General features: G+C 41.7%; 1 protein-coding gene across 1 annotated transcript; it reads left to right on the forward strand.

The window, feature by feature from the left end:
- Nucleotides 1–1,017: 1,017 nt before the first annotated feature.
- Nucleotides 1,018–19,813, forward strand: ubap1 (ubiquitin associated protein 1). The gene is made up of 7 exons (XM_080727283.1): nt 1,018–1,149; nt 5,164–5,212; nt 5,546–5,670; nt 6,662–7,531; nt 12,825–12,977; nt 16,849–16,950; nt 18,560–19,813. Exons 2-7 carry the CDS (start codon nt 5,173–5,175, stop codon nt 18,698–18,700), a joined length of 1,431 nt encoding a protein of 476 aa, XP_080583409.1. The 5' UTR covers nt 1,018–1,149; nt 5,164–5,172; the 3' UTR covers nt 18,701–19,813.
- Nucleotides 19,814–19,824: the final 11 nt, after the last annotated feature.

Here is a 19,824-nt window from a genome sequence, read left to right on the forward strand (position 1 = left end):
AACTGGTTGGAATAACGTGTTCCCTCCACAGGCTACGTCCAACCGGGCTTACAGTGTACAGCATCTTGCAATGGGCCTGGTGTGGTGTACAAGATAAAGACAAATGGTTAAATGTATTCTCCTGCTATATATCGCTAAAATGTGGAACGCCCTGCCAAAGGCCTTAAAAAAGGTCTGATGTGAAAATGCACCTTGGCAAGAATCCAACATAGAGAAGATAATGTGTGTCATGTCTATGAAGCTATTTTGTTAAATCTTAAATTTAATGGACTGATGTGTGAGCGGGAGCTGATGTGTGAGCGGGAGCTGATGTGTGAGCGGGAGCTGATGTGTGAGGACCGCGCGCGTGTGTGCTTTCCTGAGCAACTTTCTTGTATCTATTTAATCATAGCCTCGGAATCCCAGACTTTTATTTTGGCGATAGGAAGAAAAAAATAAAAATGTAACCATTTTACTCTCAATAATAATATTAAAACTGATTGTATTCATGATTTTTTTGCATTAGCACAGTGGATATAGGCCTATAAATTATTATAACGTTTAAAATACCGGAAGTGCGTTTTGTTTTACATTAAACCGTATTTTATGTTAAAATGCATGCATTATTGTAGGCAAACATTGGATATTTAAATTCATAACAGGTAATCTAATGAATATCTTCGGTTTAATAAAATAGAAAAAAACATATAAACACATATCAGCAACTATCCTCACAGCCCGTCCTCACACATCAGCTCCCGCTCACACATCAGCTCCTGCTCAAGCGGTCTGCGATTCCGCAGCTGGGTGCTATTTGCAGAGGCGTCAATTGGGTATGGCAAGCTTGGATACAGGGGAAACAAACAAAATGTACTTCTAAGGCAATAAGTCTTGCAAGACACCAGTCATGTTGCCAAACCTTAGCTTTTTCTGAACTGACGCCACTGGCCATTTGGACAGCAGGCGTCATTCAAACGAGAAGGTGACGTCAGACAGGAACTGGTTAGAAGGTTTTTCTTTCTACACAGATCAAGATGGCGTCCCACGATGAAGCAGGAAAGAGATTTGGCCAGAAATAAAAACACATTCTGAAGCCAGTGGTTTCAGCCAGGCTGTCATCCGGACGAGACGACAACGGGATTTGTGCGGCTAAAGACGGAGCAGCTTCAGGTACAGAGAGGCTCCTAATGTCCCTGGATGTCCCCTCAGAGGGGCGGTGGCAGCACAGCTAAAGGGTCCCTGGTACCACGGTGTTGCTTCTGGCTTGGACAAACACAGCAGTTTAACAACGCCATATCGGCCTATTATTCGAGCCCTAGCTAGGATGCCTCGATCTACAAGCTACCTGTTAGCAACAAGCTGGTAGAAGTGCTCTCTTATTGGATAGTATTCATTAATGTCAGAGCTACAATGCTAGCTTGCTTGTCACTGTTTAGCTGGTTGTTGCTGATATAGACTTGACTTGCACTCAGACATTCCTCCTGTGCGATGATCCCTGTGCGTGATCTTTGGGTTTACTTTTAACTGGTCATCAACATTAAATAATATTATCCTGGTTTTTGGAGTGTCTGAAGTTATGGATCTGTATTATTTGTTGACCTGTGAGTCACAGTAGCAGCTGTGTGTGTGTGTGTGTGTGTGTGTGTGTGTGTGTGTGTGTGTGTGTCATACATAAGCACATTGATTAATGGCCATTCACTCTATAACTATACTACAAGTCAAGTGGATGGCAGTGTTCACAGCAACTCTATTAAACAATGCAATGGTGTAAGATATAGTTAGTTGTCTGTATAGTGTGTGCCAGCGGCTACGTCATTGTAGTCCTTAGCGGCCATTTCTTGGGTCAAAACACAGGTGTTTCAATTGTTTGATTGCATAGAACTAATGCTATAGTCTAATCAGAACACCCGTGTAAGGCTGTGTTTACCCAAGAAATGGCCGCTCTTAGAACTAAATTTGGCACACCCTATAGTGTTCGTGTTCAGTGGGAATGGCACATTACAGTAGACTTGGAAGATAATGTGCCCCGATGCCCCCGGCGTCCCCCGATGCCCCCGGCGTCCCCCGATGCCCCTGGCGTGCCCCGATGCCCCCGGCGTGCCCCGATGCCCCCGGCGTCCCCCGATGCCCCTGGCGTGCCCCGATGCGAGATTTTCACCAAGTGCCCCTCAACAACAACAACAACAACAACAACACCCCCGAAATGAAATGATAGCAGCCTACTACAGGAAATAGAAGCAGCAGACACTTACTGTCACACTGGATAGAACAGCGGCTCCGTCTGTATACATTGTTATTAGAATTATTATTTTTTTCTCCTCCGACTTGTGTGTGCCCCTGAACGTCATGGCATGGCCCTAATGCGTATGCGTCGGCTGCATCAGCGGTAGTTACGCCCCTGTCACTGCTGCTTTTGTATCATAATCATACCGACTCACCTGCCAGTGAGGAGCCCCCTCCAGGAAGACGTAGAGAGCCTTGGTCCTACTCCTCCCACCCAACACTCCTTGCTGACAGGTGCCGCCCCAGTAGCATCCATCGCGTAGCCAGACAAATCTACTATTGTAAAAGAAAAAGAATCCCAGTGATATTGTCTGGCTATGCTAGGCTATCCCCCCAACCCATGGGATTACGTGCAGTGACAATTTTCACCGTCCTGTGATCACGGGCCAATTGAATTGTGTTCTGTTCATGTTAGCTCCACGAAGCTGGATGCACCACAACCACCTCCACTGTGGTGTGCAGGGACTTTATCACTGTGGTGTGCAGGGACTTTATCACTGTGGTGTGCAGGGACTTTATCACTGTGGTGTGCAGGGACTTTATCACTGCGCCACCCAAACGTGAACTGATGTTGATTTGAATATTGAGTGAGAAAAAGAGCCACAGTGGCAGTTGTTTTCCTAGTGTACACAAAACTACTTACAGGCACAAACAAGAGCTTTGGTTAAAGCTGCTATAGAGATGCAGACCATTGTTGAAAGTCTCTGTAGTATGATGTGTAACTTGGCAAAAAATAATATTTTCTACACATATAAATTAACTCAACTCGAACTTAATTTGTATGCTGTAGCACATTTACAACGACTGAGGTTTAACCAAAGTGCTGCGCAAGAAACCCTAACCCAAAAAATTAAAAAGAAACAAACTAGAAGGGGAGAAAAGATGAAAATATAAAGAAATTAAAAGACAGCATATACAGTAAAAGTTGTACCGTAAGGGCAATGGTATATTAAACGGTCAAGCAGCATTAAAGGCCAGGGTGGAAAAAAATGAATCTTTAGTTAAGATTTAAAAAACCTCCAATGACGAAGGGGCAGGGTGTTCCAAAACCTGGGGCTGGCAAACAACACATGCTCTGTCACCTGTGGTGACGGGTTTCCTTGTATTTAGTTCTGGGCAGCCAGGAGCGACTGGTAAGCCGACCACATGGCTCTGGCTGGGATGTGGCTGAAAGAGTTAGGATAAATATGGTAAATATATGCCGTAGCTAATAGCTAAACTTTGACCCAATGGTTGTGTTGGCGCCTATGAAATAAAATGCTGACCATTTAGGGGGTCTCTGTATTGTCATGCCTGTGACATGGTGTGATGAAATAACCAGATTATTACACCGTAGTTGCTTCAAACTGGTGTTAATGACCAAAGCTAATGGCACGAAGGAGAAGTAAAAAAAAAAATGCAAATTTGCGTCCCTTTACATAATCTACGTGACTCTGTGACAAAGTATGCTATCTTGAACTGGGATTGTTAAGCCATTTGGATAAAAAGAAGGTCTTCATAATATGATAACAGAGCTTCCACTGTTATCTATCTGTTTTGGACCTCAAATGTCACAAGATGCCATGACAAGAAGTAAACACCAAATCTCCTTCTCAAGTTTTTAATCTTGCCCTGCTGTTACAGAATTGTTGTCCCTCATGATGTTTCCATTGGGGGAAGTAATATGGCATTGGGTTAGGGTTAGGGTTAGGGGGGAGTGGGGGAAGTAATATGGCATTGGGTTAGGGTTGGGGTTAGGGGGGAGTGGGGGAAGTAATATGGCATTGGGTTAGGGTTAGGGTTAGGGGGGAGTGGGGGAAGTAATATGGCATTGGGTTAGGGTTAGGGTTAGGGGGGAGTGGGGGAAGTAATATGGCATTGGGTTAGGGTTAGGGTTAGGGGGGAGTGGGGGAAGTAATATGGCATTGGGTTAGGGTTAGGGTTAGGGGGGAGTGGGGGAAGTAATATGGCATTGGGTTAGGGTTGGGGTTAGGGGGGAGTGGGGGAAGTAATATGGCATTGGGTTAGGGTTAGGGTTAGGGGGGAGTGGGGGAAGTAATATGGCATTGGGTTAGGGTTAGGGTTAGGGGGGAGTGGGGGAAGTAATATGGCATTGGGTTAGGGTTAGGGTTAGGGGGGAGTGGGGGAAGTAATATGGCATTGGGTTAGGGTTGGGGTTAGGGGGGAGTGGGGGAAGTAATATGGCATTGGGTTAGGGTTAGGGTTAGGGGGGAGTGGGGGAAGTAATATGGCATTGGGTTAGGGTTAGGGTTAGGGGGGAGTGGGGGAAGTAATATGGCATTGGGTTAGGGTTAGGGTTAGGGGGGAGTGGGGGAAGTAATATGGCATTGGGTTAGGGTTAGGGTTAGGGGGGAGTGGGGGAAGTAATATGGCATTGGGTTAGGGTTAGGGTTAGGGGGGAGTGGGGGAAGTAATATGGCATTGGGTTAGGGTTAGGGTTAGGGGGGAGTGGGGGAAGTAATATGGCATTGGGTTAGGGTTGGGGTTAGGGGGGAGTGGGGGAAGTAATATGGCATTGGGTTAGGGTTGGGGTTAGGGGGGAGTGGGGGAAGTAATATGGCATTGGGTTAGGGTTAGGGTTAGGGGGGAGTGGGGGAAGTAATATGGCATTGGGTTAGGGTTGGGGTTAGGGGGGAGTGGGGGAAGTAATATGGCATTGGGTTAGGGTTAGGGTTAGGGGGGAGTGGGGGAAGTAATATGGCATTGGGTTAGGGTTAGGGTTAGGGGGGAGTGGGGGAAGTAATATGGCATTGGGTTAGGGTTGGGGTTAGGGGGGAGTGGGGGAAGTAATATGGCATTGGCAATTTGGCATTGGTAAATTAATTCTGACAGTCCTTCTCTGAGTTGAAACCTCACATTGAATGGCTGGCATAAAGACTTATTGTCTATATATCTTTTCAGCGTCTCTAAATGGCTGCGAGAAAGTCTGGATCAGATACCTACAACAATGGTGAGTGCCGCCTTTTACTTTCCTCCCTGATTTACTCCAACTTGCACATTTCTGCTAATACCGATATGACTTGTCGTGTCTGTATGTATGTTTTCTGTTGTTTTTGTATGCTTTGTCATTTGAGGTATTGTATTACAGTTTGTATTTTTATTGTCATTTACTTGTTGCTGTGTGTGTCTTAAAAAAATAAAAATAAACATATTGTTTTAAAAAAAGAATAAAATACTGATATGACTTGATAACTCTCATTCTTCTAACAGTTGTTGAAACAATGCCCCCCTGCCCACCTGCCCCCCTGCCCACCTTGACATTGCCATGTATTTGACCTCACAGGACCCATCAGCTACCTTGATGAAGTTCCCTTCAAGATCAACGACAAATTCCGCTGCCCGGCCAAAGTGGGGCTGCCTGTGGGCTTCTGCTTACCAGACTGTGACTCTGTGCTTGCTGGCATGCAGGTCAGTCTGTGGACTGGAGCATGATAGTCTTATGTCTGCATGAACATCTGAATCAGGAAAATACTGCAGCATTGTAACTCTCCAAAGTTTGAAAAGTTTAACCAACTACTTGTCACGATTATAGCTGCACTTACCGGCCTTTAAACAGTTTGAACCTGGCGTTACACTGATGAAATCTTTCACCCGTTCAAAAAATAATCAAAAATATTAGATCTACATTAAAGCTTGTAGATTTGCTATTTTCACTATTCATCGTTTGACAAAATAAAAAAATAAATAGGGCTTAAATTGTTCGTGGCAGAGCACTTTTGAGTATTTTGCATAATAAGAAATGAGCTTAAACTGTTAAAGCACAATTAAACTTTGGTAGATATTTTTAATAGTTGCTCGATAAAACTGATTATTGTATGCTCCTCATTGACTTGACGCTGCAAGCCAAACTGCATGATAAAGCAGGTCTCAAAGTCACACTTAAAGCACACAAAGTGTTCTGCCAGTGTATAAAATGACAAAACACTTCGGCCTGGCGTAGATAAAAAATGATTGACGAGGGGAACGTGTGGGTTATTACAGTATGTGTAATGATTTATCCAACTGTCTGGGTTATTACAGTATGTGTAATGATTTATCCAACTGTCTGGGTTATTACAGTATGTGTAATGATTTATCCAACTGTCTGGGTTATTACAGTATGTGTAATGATTTATCCAACTGTCTGGGTTATTACAGTATGTGTAATGATTTATCCAACTGTCTGGGTTATTACAGTATGTGTAATGATTTATCCAACTGTCTGGGTTATTACAGTATGTGTAATGATTTATCCAACTGTCTGGGTTATTACAGTATGTGTAATGATTTATCCAACTGTCTGGGTTATTACAGTATGTGTAATGATTTATCCAACTGTCTGGGTTATTACAGTATGTGTAATGATTTATCCAACTGTCTGGGTTATTACAGTATGTGTAATGATTTATCCACTCTACAGTATGACTTCTCTCTGGAGAGGCGCAGCGTGCGCTGGGGCATGGACCTGGCCCACGCCAGGGCAGCCGAGGCCAGAGCAGAAGAGGCCAGACAGGAGGCAGAGGACAGAGAGAGTCTGGCCCAGCAGGACACAGAGAGCGCTGGAGGGAAGAGACCACAGCCTGCTGCAGAGGACCACGACCCCCCACCCCCGGCCATGAACCCTGTTTTCGCAGGTTTCCTCAGCCATAATGCCATCCTCACCCCCCTGCCCGCCCCCAGCCTTGGCCCCAGGAACGCACAGCCCAGCACTCCCCTGTTGCACAGCCTCAACCTGGCCGACTTCGAGCGAGAGGAGGACCCGTTTGACAAGCTGGAGCTGAAGACTCTGGACGACATGGGGGAGCTCCGCAACATCCTGCAGAGTCAACCGCAGCCGCCGCCCCAGCCTCCTCCTCCTCCTCCTCCTGCTGCGTCTCCTCCTGAAGCCTCGCAGGGCGGGCCGACCTCACGCCGTGACAGTCCTTCTCCTCCCAGCACCAACACCAGCCTCCCGGCCAAAACAGGCTTCACCCACAAACCCAACGGGCTCGTTGCCTTGCTGGACATGGACAGAGCTGGGCTGGAGACGGACGATCGGCCTTGCAATATCCGCTCTCTGACCTTTCCCAAGCTGTCAGATCCTGGCGACTGTGACCCCCCCTCTTCACCCTCTTTAGGGTACAGCCCCCTCCAGGTTCCTGTCCCTACACAACGACAAAACCTACCAAACAGCAGCCCACCAGCCCTGCCCCGGACCACCCAGGACCACCCACCAGCCCTGCCCAGGACCACCCAGGTCATTGTCGCTCCAGAGCCACCAGGCCACATCAAGAACGGAGCACAGAAGCAGGTGAACAACGAGCGTCGTGGACCACGTGTCTCACAGAGAGATAATCAATGGGGAGCAGGTCATTACTGAGAACTAAACCCTGATTGGGTGATTTGGTCGGGGAATTTTAGCAGAATACCTGTCAAAGCTGGGATTAAATTTGTTACCAAACGATGTCTTCACCAATGTGTTCATAAAGGTGTCTAGTAACATATCTAACAAAGATTGAAATTCAACATCCCTAGGAGAATCTTTGACAGCTAGGGTAATTCTGGGTCTCATTCACTTACTATATACACTGTACTATAAGGGAAAAAATTACTCCCAAAAATATGCTTTAAATGGGATGTGAGGGGTCTAACTAGGTGTTTTTAATTATTCTGAATCCATTGCAAGCATTTGTTTTACATTCATTGGGCCAAAAACACACCCAAAGAACGATGGTTTAGTGATGAGTCATCACTTTTCACAGTGGTATGGGGGTCCATTTTGGCCCAAGGAATGTTTTTCGTGTAAAGCAAATGCTTGCAATGGATTCAGAATAATTAAAAACACATAGTTAGACCCCTCACATCCCACTTAAAGCAGATTTTTTGGGAGTATTCTTTTCCCTATTAGTATAGTATATAGTAAGTGAATGAGACCCAGAATTACCCTAGCTGTCAAAGATTCTCCAAGGGATGTTGAATTTCAATCTTTGTTAGATATGTTACTAGACACCTTTATGAACACATTGGTGAAGAAATCATTTAGTAACTCATTTATTCCCAGGGTTTATTAAGTGTGCCTGCTATGCAATAGCAGAACACTTAATCCGCCATACTTAATGATAATAATAATAATGATCCCACAAATTTCGGCACGTAATAACTGCCGCACAATTTACGCCACCGCCGCAATATATACATCAAAACGTGCGGCTCGGCCGGGAATGGTGTGCTATTACTTTTCTTTCCGATCCGCGTTACCATTGCGACGTAATTCGCAAAAAACGACGCCCAAAAACCCCATTGACTTAGAATGGGGGAAACTTCAGCACGTAATAACTGCCGCACAATTTACGCCACCGCCGCAATATATACATCAAAACGTGCGGCTCGGCCGGGAATGGTGTGCTATTACTTTTCTTTCCGATCCGCGTTACCATTGCGACGTAATTCGCAAAAAACGACGCCCAAAAACTCCATTGACTTTGAATGGGGGACTCCGAAAAAAACCCAGAAACTTTGGCGCCAAATAACTCTGCCATACTTTTGCCTAGCAACGTCATTTAAAATGTAAAATGCTCACACAACTTTGGTCTTTTTCCGACCAATAGGGATGAGCTGTAATTGATTAAGCCCCGCCCCCTCTATAACAGGAAGTGCCCTTCACCAAACAGGAAGTGCCTCTATAATTCATGAACCGTTTAGTCTCGCGTAGCCAGACAACTATTCCACAATCTCTGAATGCTATATAGAGTCTGGAACAGCAGCTCCCGAACGGCGAGTATCGAAAACGGGCATTAACGTTCAAAAAAATATATTTTAAAATGTCATTTCTGCTAAGCAGCAAGCTAAACATGCTTGTATGATTTTTATTTATATAATGATAAATATGTGTGATGTGAGACTGAAACGGAAGTGACGTGGGGGCTTCACTTCCGCTTCATCTCGCACTCACCGTTTCTATTTCCGTCTGCCAGACTGTATGCTGGGAGCATTTGACCAAATCGCGGAGGCAACAGTCTGGCCACGCGAGACTATGAACCGTTTGTCGTACAGACTCGCGGCTGGTGTCATACATTTTTTTTTCCTCAAATTTTTTTTTTTCTCAAAGATTTTTTTTTTCTCAATTTTTTTTTCTCAATTTTTTTTTTCTCAAAATTTTTTTTTTCTCAATTTTTTTTTCTCAATTTTTTTTCTCAAAATGTTTTTTTCTCAAATTTTTTTTTCTCAATTTTTTTTCTCAAATTTTTTATTTCTCAAATTTTTTTTTCTCAAATTTTTTTTTCTCAAAAAATTTTTTTTCTCAAATTTTTTTTTCTCAAATTTTTTTTTCTCAAAATGTTTTTTCCTCAAAAAATTTTTTTTCTCAATTTTTTTTTTCTCAAAAAACTTTTTTTTTTCTCAAAAAACTTTTTTTTTCTCACAAAACTGTCGTTAAAGTGTGACCCGTGATAACGGCCAAAAATGCGCCAAAACGCCACTAATTAGTCGAAATGGCTGACTTCCTGTTTGGTTTCTGATTGGCTGCTGGCCTTGTGACGTGGGTAGAGCTGCGAGGGCCCGGTCATCGCTGCTTGCAGCTTTAATTCATTAATCGTCCATGACCTTAATTGGGGCCTATTTCGCCAAACAGGAAGTGCCCCTCACCAAACAGGAAGTGACCCTTGATCTCGTGAACCGTTTGTCATACAGACACGCGGGTTGCGTCAAATGACAAGATTAAGAGTCCTTAAACTTAATTGGGGCCTATTTCGCCAAACAGGAAGTGCCCCTCACCAAACAGGAAGTGACCTGTTTTCTCGTGAACCGTTTGTCGTACAGACATGTGGGTGGTGTCATATGAAGAACAATAATGTTAAAGTTTATGCAAAAAAATGCTAATGTTAATAATGCTAATGCTAACACCAACCGCTACACAAGGTTGCACAGACTTAGCGAGCTGCAGGCACACTTAAAATTTCTTAGAAATGTTCTTTTCTAGTTAATATTCCCTGACAAATTAGAAACCCTGATGGTTTTTACTGTGCTTCTCCATAATGATTTGCTCCCCATTGATTTTCCCGCTTATTACACGGCTACTTTAATTAATACATTCAAATTGACCCAAAAGTAACAACAAAACTATTTGATTTTAAAAGCATGTCATTGCTTATGGTAATGGAGGTTCTCCATTCATTTATGCCAGGCGTGGTCGGCATGATTAAATTGAATCAATTAGGTTTCTGCGTTGTCTTGTTTCTCACTTCAGATGTTTTCAAAAAAGACATTATGTGTTTGTTTACATAAAGACATTATGTGTTTGTTTACATGGCTGCGATGTTGATTGATCTGAGCCAGGTGCTCTGAGCAGTGGCGTCAGTTCAGCAAAAGCTAGGGTATGGCAAAGTGGAGTCCTCATGGAAAAGAGGCATTACATTTTGTATAACACGGTTCTATTGTGAAAATAGCAGATCTACATGCTCACAACGCCTCGCGCTGCGAGGTGTTGTGAGCATGTAGATCGTCTATTTTCACAATGTCTGAAAAAAACGAGTTTTGTCCGTTTTTTACACTGGTTTCTTGTGCTGGATATGGCAGCCTGGAATGGTTGTTCAAGTGCAGCTAACCTTAGCATGTTAGTAAACATGCCACAATTAACAATAATGCATTGCACCTGTAAAGCTGACCTGCGGAACCTGGGAATATACCATTTTGTCAAGATGGGGATAATACAAGTGTGGAGAATATAATTATAATACCTTTTAAAGTGACCATTTTGTAAAATGTTGTTAATTTAACAACATAATAACCAGCACAGATAGACAAAGAGACATTCATGGATTTATATTTAAAAGTAAGTATTATTCTCCCCCTGGACCCCAGGGTATGGCAGCTGCATACCCCTGCCATACCCAATTGACGCCCCTGGTTCTGAGTCTTGAGTTCAGCGGTCATTATTCAAAAGTAACAACCACAATGAGTTCAGGTATTGACCAATCAGAGCCAAGCTTTCAATCAAGCCTTTTGATAAAGCAAGTTAACCACATTAACCCTGACATCCTATTTTGGTCCAAAAAAAAAAATATATATATATATTTAAAGAAAATGCTAAAATAACAGATACATATACAGTAAGCTTCTGGCACATGCAGTGATGTCATTACGTGCGCATCCCGCATCAAAAACTCATTCAAGTCGCCCAGGGACTCATTCATGTCATGGTCCTGGGGTCCCGGGGATGCGCCTCCATTGGAGTCCATGTTAAAATAATTTACTTCTTCTACTTAAGTTGCTATATTAGTTTAGATAGTTTAATTCGTTTTTTAATGTATTGTGTAAGATAAACACTGTAAATATTTATTATCAGTTAAACCTGGAACAGCTAAAAACTATTTTCACTAGTGGTTCTCAAAGTAGTCTACTTGCCAGCCCATAGAGCCCCATTGTGAACCCGGACATATTGAGTACACCAATGTTTTATGTTAGAAATGTTGAGTATGGGTCCCCAGCATGTAGAAACAGCCGGATGCTAACTTGCATAATTATGTTGAGCAATTTTCATAATTTGCATAATTCGATTTATTTAGCATAATCCCCCATAATAATGGATAATATGTCAAAAACTGATTGGCCGATTTGAACAATATTAGAGTGGTTTTGGGGGTTATTGAGGATGCTGAATCCATTTTCTAAATTCAAAATGGCCGTTTTAAACCGGAAATGGCCTTATACCAACTTAAAGTGGGGTGATTTTGATACTTTTTTGTTGATTTTCCAGTTGGTATATGGCCATTTCCGGTTTAAAACGGCCATTTTCAATTTAGAAAATGGATTCAGCATCCTCAATAACCCCCAAAACCACTCCAATATTGTTCAAATCGGCCAATCAGTTTTTGACATATTATCCATTATTATGGGGGATTATGCTAAATAAATCGAATTATGCAAATTATGAAAATTGCTCAACATATGCAAGTTAGCATCCGGCAGTTTCTAAATGCTGGGAACCCATACTCAACATTTCTAACATAAAACCTTGGTGTACTCAATATGCCAGGGTTCAGATTCTGGCAAGTGGACTAAAGTGGGGTCCGGGGTCCTTGAGGGAGTTCCAGGGGGTCCCCAGATAAATGATAGTTAGGAACCAAATAGAACTTTATGGGTCTGTAACTCGTGAACAAATGGAACCAAATGGACCTGTTCCATTTGTACTCTAGTATTTTAACATTTAATATAAATTGGGGTCCCAGTGATATAAATATAATTAAATGGGTGTCTGTAGCCTAGTGTATTTAGAAATCCTAGTTCTAAGTTCAAACATTAGCCAAATTGTAAAATAAATATAAGAAATAGGCAAACATTTTGAAAATAGCCGATCTACAAGCTCACAGCGCTCGAAAACATTGTATTGAGGACTCATAAAACTTTTCTGGGACCCATTTGAATGACCACCTGTGGGTCCCGGGACCCATTACATTGAAAACCTAGTAACATCACTGCACATGTGGAGATCTGAAAATATTTTCCGTTTGTCTTACAACTAAGTATAAAGGGTTTAAGTGGTTAATGTGTGATTACAGTACAGTTATCTTCCTTCCTACTCATGGATTATTGTGTAAAACCCCCAGACCAACCCCGGCCTTGCTGGTCTTCCATGTGGCGATCCTCTGCTCCAGATGACCCCCAGCCAGCGCCAGTGTGTGGACACCATCGTGGCCATGGGATATTCTTACGAGGGGGTCCTTCGGGCCATGCAGAGACAGGGGCAGAATGTGGAGCAGGTGGGACGGCCTCTCACTCCACGCCACCAAAATCTGGAGTCCTAACTACCTTTAGTCAGGGAATATTAATAAAACCTGGGAATAAATTCCTTACCAAACAATTTCTTCACCAATTTGTTCGTACATTGGGCTAGAAACAGACCGAAAAAACTTCATCACTTTTCACAGTTGTATGGGGTCCATTTATGACCCAAGGAATGTTTTTCGTGCAAAACAAATGCTTGCAATGGATTCAGAATAATTAAAAACACCTAGAATCTAGATAGACCCCTCACATCCCAGTTAAAGCATATTTTTGGGAGTCATTGTTTCCCTTATAGTACAGAGTATAGTAAGTGAATGAGACCGAGAATTACCCTAGCTGTCAAACATTTTGCTAGGGATGTTGAATTTCAATCTTTGTTAGATATGTTACTAGACACCTTTACCAACACATTGGTGAAGAAATTGTTTGGTAAGGAATTTATTCCCATTTATTCCCATATATTCTGCTAATCTTCCCTGACTACTTACTAATAATTACTAATAATTACTAATAATTACTAATAATTACTAATAATTAATTAAGCTATTATATATATTAAGGCTGGGCAATATATCGAACATTTACCTATATCGATATCGAGGTATCAACATATATATATATGTATGTATATATATATATATATATATATATATATGTATATATATATGTATATGTATATATATATATATATGTATATATATATATATATACGTATATATGTATATATATATGTATATATATATGTATATATATATATATATGTATATATATATATATATGTATATATATATATATATATGTATATATATATATATATGTATATATATATATATATATGTATATATATATGTATATATATATATATATGTATATATATGTATATATATATACATATATATATATATATATGTATATATATACATATATATATATATATATATATGTATATATATATACATATATATATATATACGTATATATATATACATATACATATATATATATATATATATATATATATATATATATATATATATATATATATATATATATATATACATCGACGAACATGACTTGAAATGAGGTATTGGTGTATGTGTCAAATTAATTAACAGACACACAATGCATGCACATAGCATATGCAAAAAAGCTGGCCCATCTGTCAATAAAAATAAAACCATTGTTGGAAAATGGAAATAAGGCATTTCATTTCTATGTGTACTGTGCAGTGTGTGCACCTGTGCAGTGTGTGCACCTGTGCAGTGTGTGCACCTGTGCAGTGTGCATGCATGGATATGATATTATCTGGGTTAGGCCGGCAGTGGACCTAAAGCAGAAAAACATTAAAAACGAAATAATGCAATTGTTTTTATAATATCGTTAGTAATATCAATATTGAGGTATCCAACAACGTTATCGAATATCAAAGGTTTTCCCAATATCTCCCAGCCTTAATCTATATATATATACAGTATATGTGTGTGTTTAAATTATCAACTGTGTGTATTGTGTGTTGCATATGGGGCTACTGTGACATATTTCAGTAATATTGTAATCGTAATCCCAGCCCAAATACAATTGAATAAATGTACTGTGGGAACTGCAGTTTTAACTGTGCTGAGCTGAGCATGGTGACTGACCAAAGTCTTATCTGTACAATGACCATGCCAGGTCTACAGGTACGTTCATATCATCATAATGTAGATGTGAAATAAAGCGAACCATTGATTCTGATGATGTCAAACTAGCTGACAGCTAGTCACAGACATGCTCTGGTGGGGACCATTTAAATAAAGGTTTACATGATTGCTTTTTAAAGGACTGTTTTTTTTACAACAAAGGTTCATATTTTAGATTGTAATTAAAGAATATAAAAGCTGAGAGTTAAAATGATTTCATTTACTCCTATCGTTTTAGAGATTTTAATTATTTAGATTTCAGTGGCTGAGGGCATGCTTACAAGTGGCTAAATATGTATTTTTTACACAGAATAAGCCCATTCCCAAGATGCACTGCGATCTTTCATGGACAGATGTGACTTTTGGGGTTACTATAAATAGCAATAAAGAAATTGCAGGCTTATTGTGTCTAAAAAGACATATTTAGCCACTTGTACACATGCCCCCATGCGTACGCATGCCCCCACGTTTTAGCAGGCTAAACATGCTAAAACGATAGAATGAAGTAAATTAAAACATTTTAACACTCACTTTTTCTTTTCTCTAATTACAATCTAAAATATGAACCCTTGTTGTCAAAAAACAAAGTTGTCCTTTAAATGATGAACTTTAGTCATCCAGCAAGATCACAAGTCTTTTGAGGCAAAGGCATTTTATGACCAATGCAATGCCATTCACAATGACACAGTAACTTTGAATATTGACATCATGCACATATTCTGTACATGATATCAGCTTATGAATGTTATGACTCATCTCATAAAACAATACTGGGCCTATAGTGGGTTGTCTTAACAAAATTATCAAAACAAAGAGGATAAAAGCGACAAACCTTTTTTAAGGCTTCTTTAGGACCTAACGATGGATTTTAGCCTTGGATACCAAACTTTTTATTTTGAAAATGACCCACAGAATTATTCATATCAAGTTGTGCTCCCATCGACTTTCTATACAGGAGGAAAATACCCAGAAAACATTGCTTTAAGTAGGATGTGAGGGGTCTAACTAGGGGTTTGTCATGATGCTGAATCCATTGCAAGCATTTGTTTTGCACAAAAAAACTTTCCTTGGGCTAGAAATGGCCCCACAAAACAATGGTTTAGTGATGAGTCATCACTTTTCACAGTTTTTTGGGTGTTTTTGGGGGCCATTTCTAGCCAAAGGAAAGTTTTTTCCTTGAAATGCATGGAGGTATTTGGTCTGCCGTGCTGGCAGGGTGCTCATGAAATCCAGAGCTGAATGGTCCGTATGGACAGATAGACCAGGGGTTCCCAAACCTTTTTGTCTCAGGGCACCCCATGAATATTTTTTTTAATCCGAGGCACCCCTACATTATAATTTACACTCCCAGCACCTTATATTTATAGCATATTGTCGTCCACGGGTGGAAACCTTGTATGTCCAAAACCGTTCTACTAAACTAGTGAAAACAGCAGATCTACAAGCACACAACGCCTCGCATTGCGAGGCGTTGTGTGCTTGTAGATCGGCTGTTTTCATTAGTTTTGTGCGACAGTCTTGTATGATGAAGCAGGGCTTTGCTTTACCAAAAGACGTACACATTTGAAACTTGGAGATACGAGGTTTCTGCCCGACAGTGACGATATTTTAGTGATTATATTGCGAGGAAAACGTTGAGATAACAGCCATTTTGGTTAGAACTGACTGAAAATAACATTGTACTTCAAGTTTAACATGATACTAAATATTTTTTCAAATGTCCAAATAAATTCCAAATATTATCAAATTATCTTGCGGCACCCCTGGACTGCCGTCACGTCACCCCAGGGTGCCCCGTCACCCACTTTGAAAACCCCTGACACACACACAAACTGACATACCCACGTATATGGCTAGGCCCTTCTTAGAGCCTCACCATAAAACACCTTACAAGTGAAATACTTTTATCTGCTTTTTGAAGCTTGCATAAGGACATGGTGTTGTGACACATGGTTAACCTCATGCATGCTGTGTCCCATGCAGGTGCTGGACTATCTGTTTGTCCACAGTCGTCTGTGTGAGCGAGGCTTTGATTAACCCTAACCCTAAGCCTAAGCCTAACCCTAACCCTAACCCTAACTCTAACCCTAACTCTAACCCTAACTCTAACTCTAACTCTAACCCTAACCCTAACCCTAACTAAATGGGTTGTGTCCCATCCATGCAGGTGCTGGACTATCTGTTCATCCACAGTCGTCTGTGTGAGCGAGGCTTTGATTCCAGTGCTGTTGAGGAGTGTCTAGAGATGTACCAGTGCTCAGAGGAAAAGGTTGGTCTAGAGATGTACCAGTGCTCAGAGGAAAAGGTTGGTCTAGAGATGTACCAGTGCTCAGAGGAAAAGGTTTGTCTAGAGATGTACCAGTGTTCAGAGGAAAAGGTTTGTCTAGAGATGTACCAGTGTTCAGAGGAAAAGGTTTGTCTAGAGATGTACCAGTGCTCAGAGGAAAAGGTTTGTCTAGAGATGTACCAGTGCTCAGAGGAAAAGGTTGGTCTAGAGATGTATCAGTGATCAGAGGAAAAGGTTTGTCTAGAGATGTACCAGTGTTCAGAGGAAAAGGTTTGTCTAGAGATGTACCAGTGCTCAGAGGAAAAGGTTTGTCTAGAGATGTACCAGTGCTCAGAGGAAAAGGTTGGTCTAGAGATGTATCAGTGATCAGAGGAAAAGGTTTGTCTAGAGATGTACCAGTGCTCAGAGGAAAAGGTTTGTCTAGAGATGTACCAGTGCTCAGAGGAAAAGGTTGGTCTAGAGATGTATCAGTGATCAGAGGAAAAGGTTTGTCTAGAGATGTATCAGTGCTCAGAGGAAAAGGTTGGTCTAGAGATGTACCAGTGCTCAGAGGAAAAGGTTTGTCTAGAGATGTACCAGTGCTCAGAGGAAAAGGTTGGTCTAGAGATGTACCAGTGCTCAGAGGAAAAGGTTTGTCTAGAGATGTACCAGTGCTCAGAGGAAAAGGTTGGTCTAGAGATGTACCAGTGCTCAGAGGAAAAGGTTGGTCTAGAGATGTATCAGTGATCAGAGGAAAAGGTTGGTCTAGAGATGTACCAGTGCTCAGAGGAAAAGGTTTGTCTAGAGATGTACCAGTGCTCAGAGGAAAAGGTTTGTCTAGAGATGTACCAGTGCTCAGAGGAAAAGGTTTGTCTAGAGATGTACCAGAGCTCAGAGGAAAAGGTTTGTCTAGAGATGTACCAGTGCTCAGAGGAAAAGGTTTGTCTAGAGATGTACCAGTGCTCAGAGGAAAAGGTTTGTCTAGAGATGTACCAGTGCTCAGAGGAAAAGGTTGGTCCACTTATCACACTGAGTGCCTTTGATTAAACAATCATTTAATCGCCGAGTGCCCTCGCTATTTTATAGATGTTTTCCTTCTTTTGGAGGATCAGAGTAAAAGAAAACTGAGTAAATGTAACCCGAGTATTTCTGGAATTTCTGTGCGATAGTATTTTCTTTCACTCAGAACAGAAAGATGGCAATCGTGACCATCAGTGCTTTTGTAACGACCGGTAGAGAGGGGCTGGTTTTAAACATGAACGTGATCTGGAGTTACAAGATGAATCCACTTTAGTGATTCTCATAACACTGGCCTGTATGGAAAACCGGATTTCCTGAATCACGTTCTCCCTCTTGCATTCTGGGAATTGGAGTGTTTCTCTGCCCCAGACAGTAAATTACAGTTTAATATAAACCCTTATCAGACGCGTCGTCTGCTCTCGGAGACATCAAAGAGTTTGGCGTGTGCACATGTCATCAGCATCCCATGTGTTAATAATCTTTGGCCGAGACAGACGACTAAAACAATGTCGAAAAATCCTTTGAACTGGTGCGTGACAACTCTGTACTTATTTGGGACTCACCGTCTATATATTCTTTCCATTCTCACCAGGCCTTGGAGTTCCTTGAGCTCATGTCGAGGTTCGGCGAGATGGGCTTCGAGAGAGAAACCATTAAGGAGGTGTTGCTGGTCCACAACAACGACCAGGACAAGGCTCTGGAGGACCTGATGTCCCGCGCTGCAGCCAGCTGAGTCCAGCCTGCCCCGCCCAGCCCAGCCCCGCCCCCTCCTTCTGCCCAGCCTATCACACTCTGTCCTGCCAGGGGAAGGGACAACCCCCTCTCTGTGCTTAAACACCTCATATATCTGCACCTCTGAAGGACTGACTGTGTGCCTTTAGTGGAGGGCGTCAAACATCAACAGTACTTGTGGTATTAATTTCTTTTGTATAAGAAGAAGTACTGGGATTCAGTTCTAGATTTGGTACGCTGGAGATTCAAGGATGGGTTGTTCTGTGACTCGTGAAAAAAAGGGACTCTGTGACGACTGTGACATTTTTTTAGAGCATGTGCTTATCGTCAGCAAACTCCATGAAGGGGTGTGGCTGTCGATGTGGGAGGAACCAGGCAGGACACATAATAATATGGAACAGTTTGAACACTGACACTAACAGCCAACTAAGCTGCCATCTTCCACTGCTCAGTGCAGATCCACAAGATAAATGGTGAACAGGACAGGACAGGACAGGAGGAAACCCCGGGATGAATGGGTTAATACCAGAACATACACATCTCACAAAGGGCCATCAACAGACAGAACGACTCCCAAGAAGTGCCCTCCTCTCTGTCGTGGCGACCAGCGATTCCTGACTTCACTGATTCACTGCTTTCGTTCACTTTGCCTGTCTGTAACCGAGGGGCCCTTTTTCATGTCACTTTAGAGATTCTTTTCCTTTTTGCTTTCGGGATTTGAGGAACTGCTTAATCGATCCATGAAAATCATTATAATTGTGTACTTGTAGCCTATATGTTACTAATGCCCCGCTAGGCTCTTAAACCTGCACTGGAAATAACATGTCCCAACGCATACAAACACTTCACTGGATCATGTTCTGCACAGTCAAACAAAATGATTTAACCCATTTAGAACGGGTACACATTATTGTGTATCATTATTTTATGCTTTAACTATTGAAAAATAGCAGATATACAAGCTCACAGCGTGGCACCAGGTGCCGCGCTGCAAGCTTGTAGATCTGCTATTTTTGAAAAATCGTGAAAATTAGAATTTTGACCCGATTCTATAAGTATCTTTTGAATCCTTCTAAGGTTTTTTGAAAAACCTATTTTTCTATGTCAGCAATCTGGCCAGCCATC

The sequence above is a fragment of the Nannobrachium achirus genome (assembly GCF_963921795.1).
Source record: "Nannobrachium achirus genome assembly, chromosome: 6".
In the NCBI taxonomy this organism is placed as follows: domain Eukaryota; kingdom Metazoa; phylum Chordata; class Actinopteri; order Myctophiformes; family Myctophidae; genus Nannobrachium; species Nannobrachium achirus.

Coding starts and splice junctions, on each gene's coding strand:
- ubap1 (XM_080727283.1), top strand. CDS start 5,173: ATGGCTGCGAGAAAGTCTGGATCAGATACCTACAACAATG. Junction 12,978..16,848: donor AGGGGCAGAATGTGGAGCAG/GTGGGACGGCCT, acceptor CCATCCATGCAG/GTGCTGGACTATCTGTTCAT. Junction 16,951..18,559: donor ACCAGTGCTCAGAGGAAAAG/GTTGGTCTAGAG, acceptor CATTCTCACCAG/GCCTTGGAGTTCCTTGAGCT.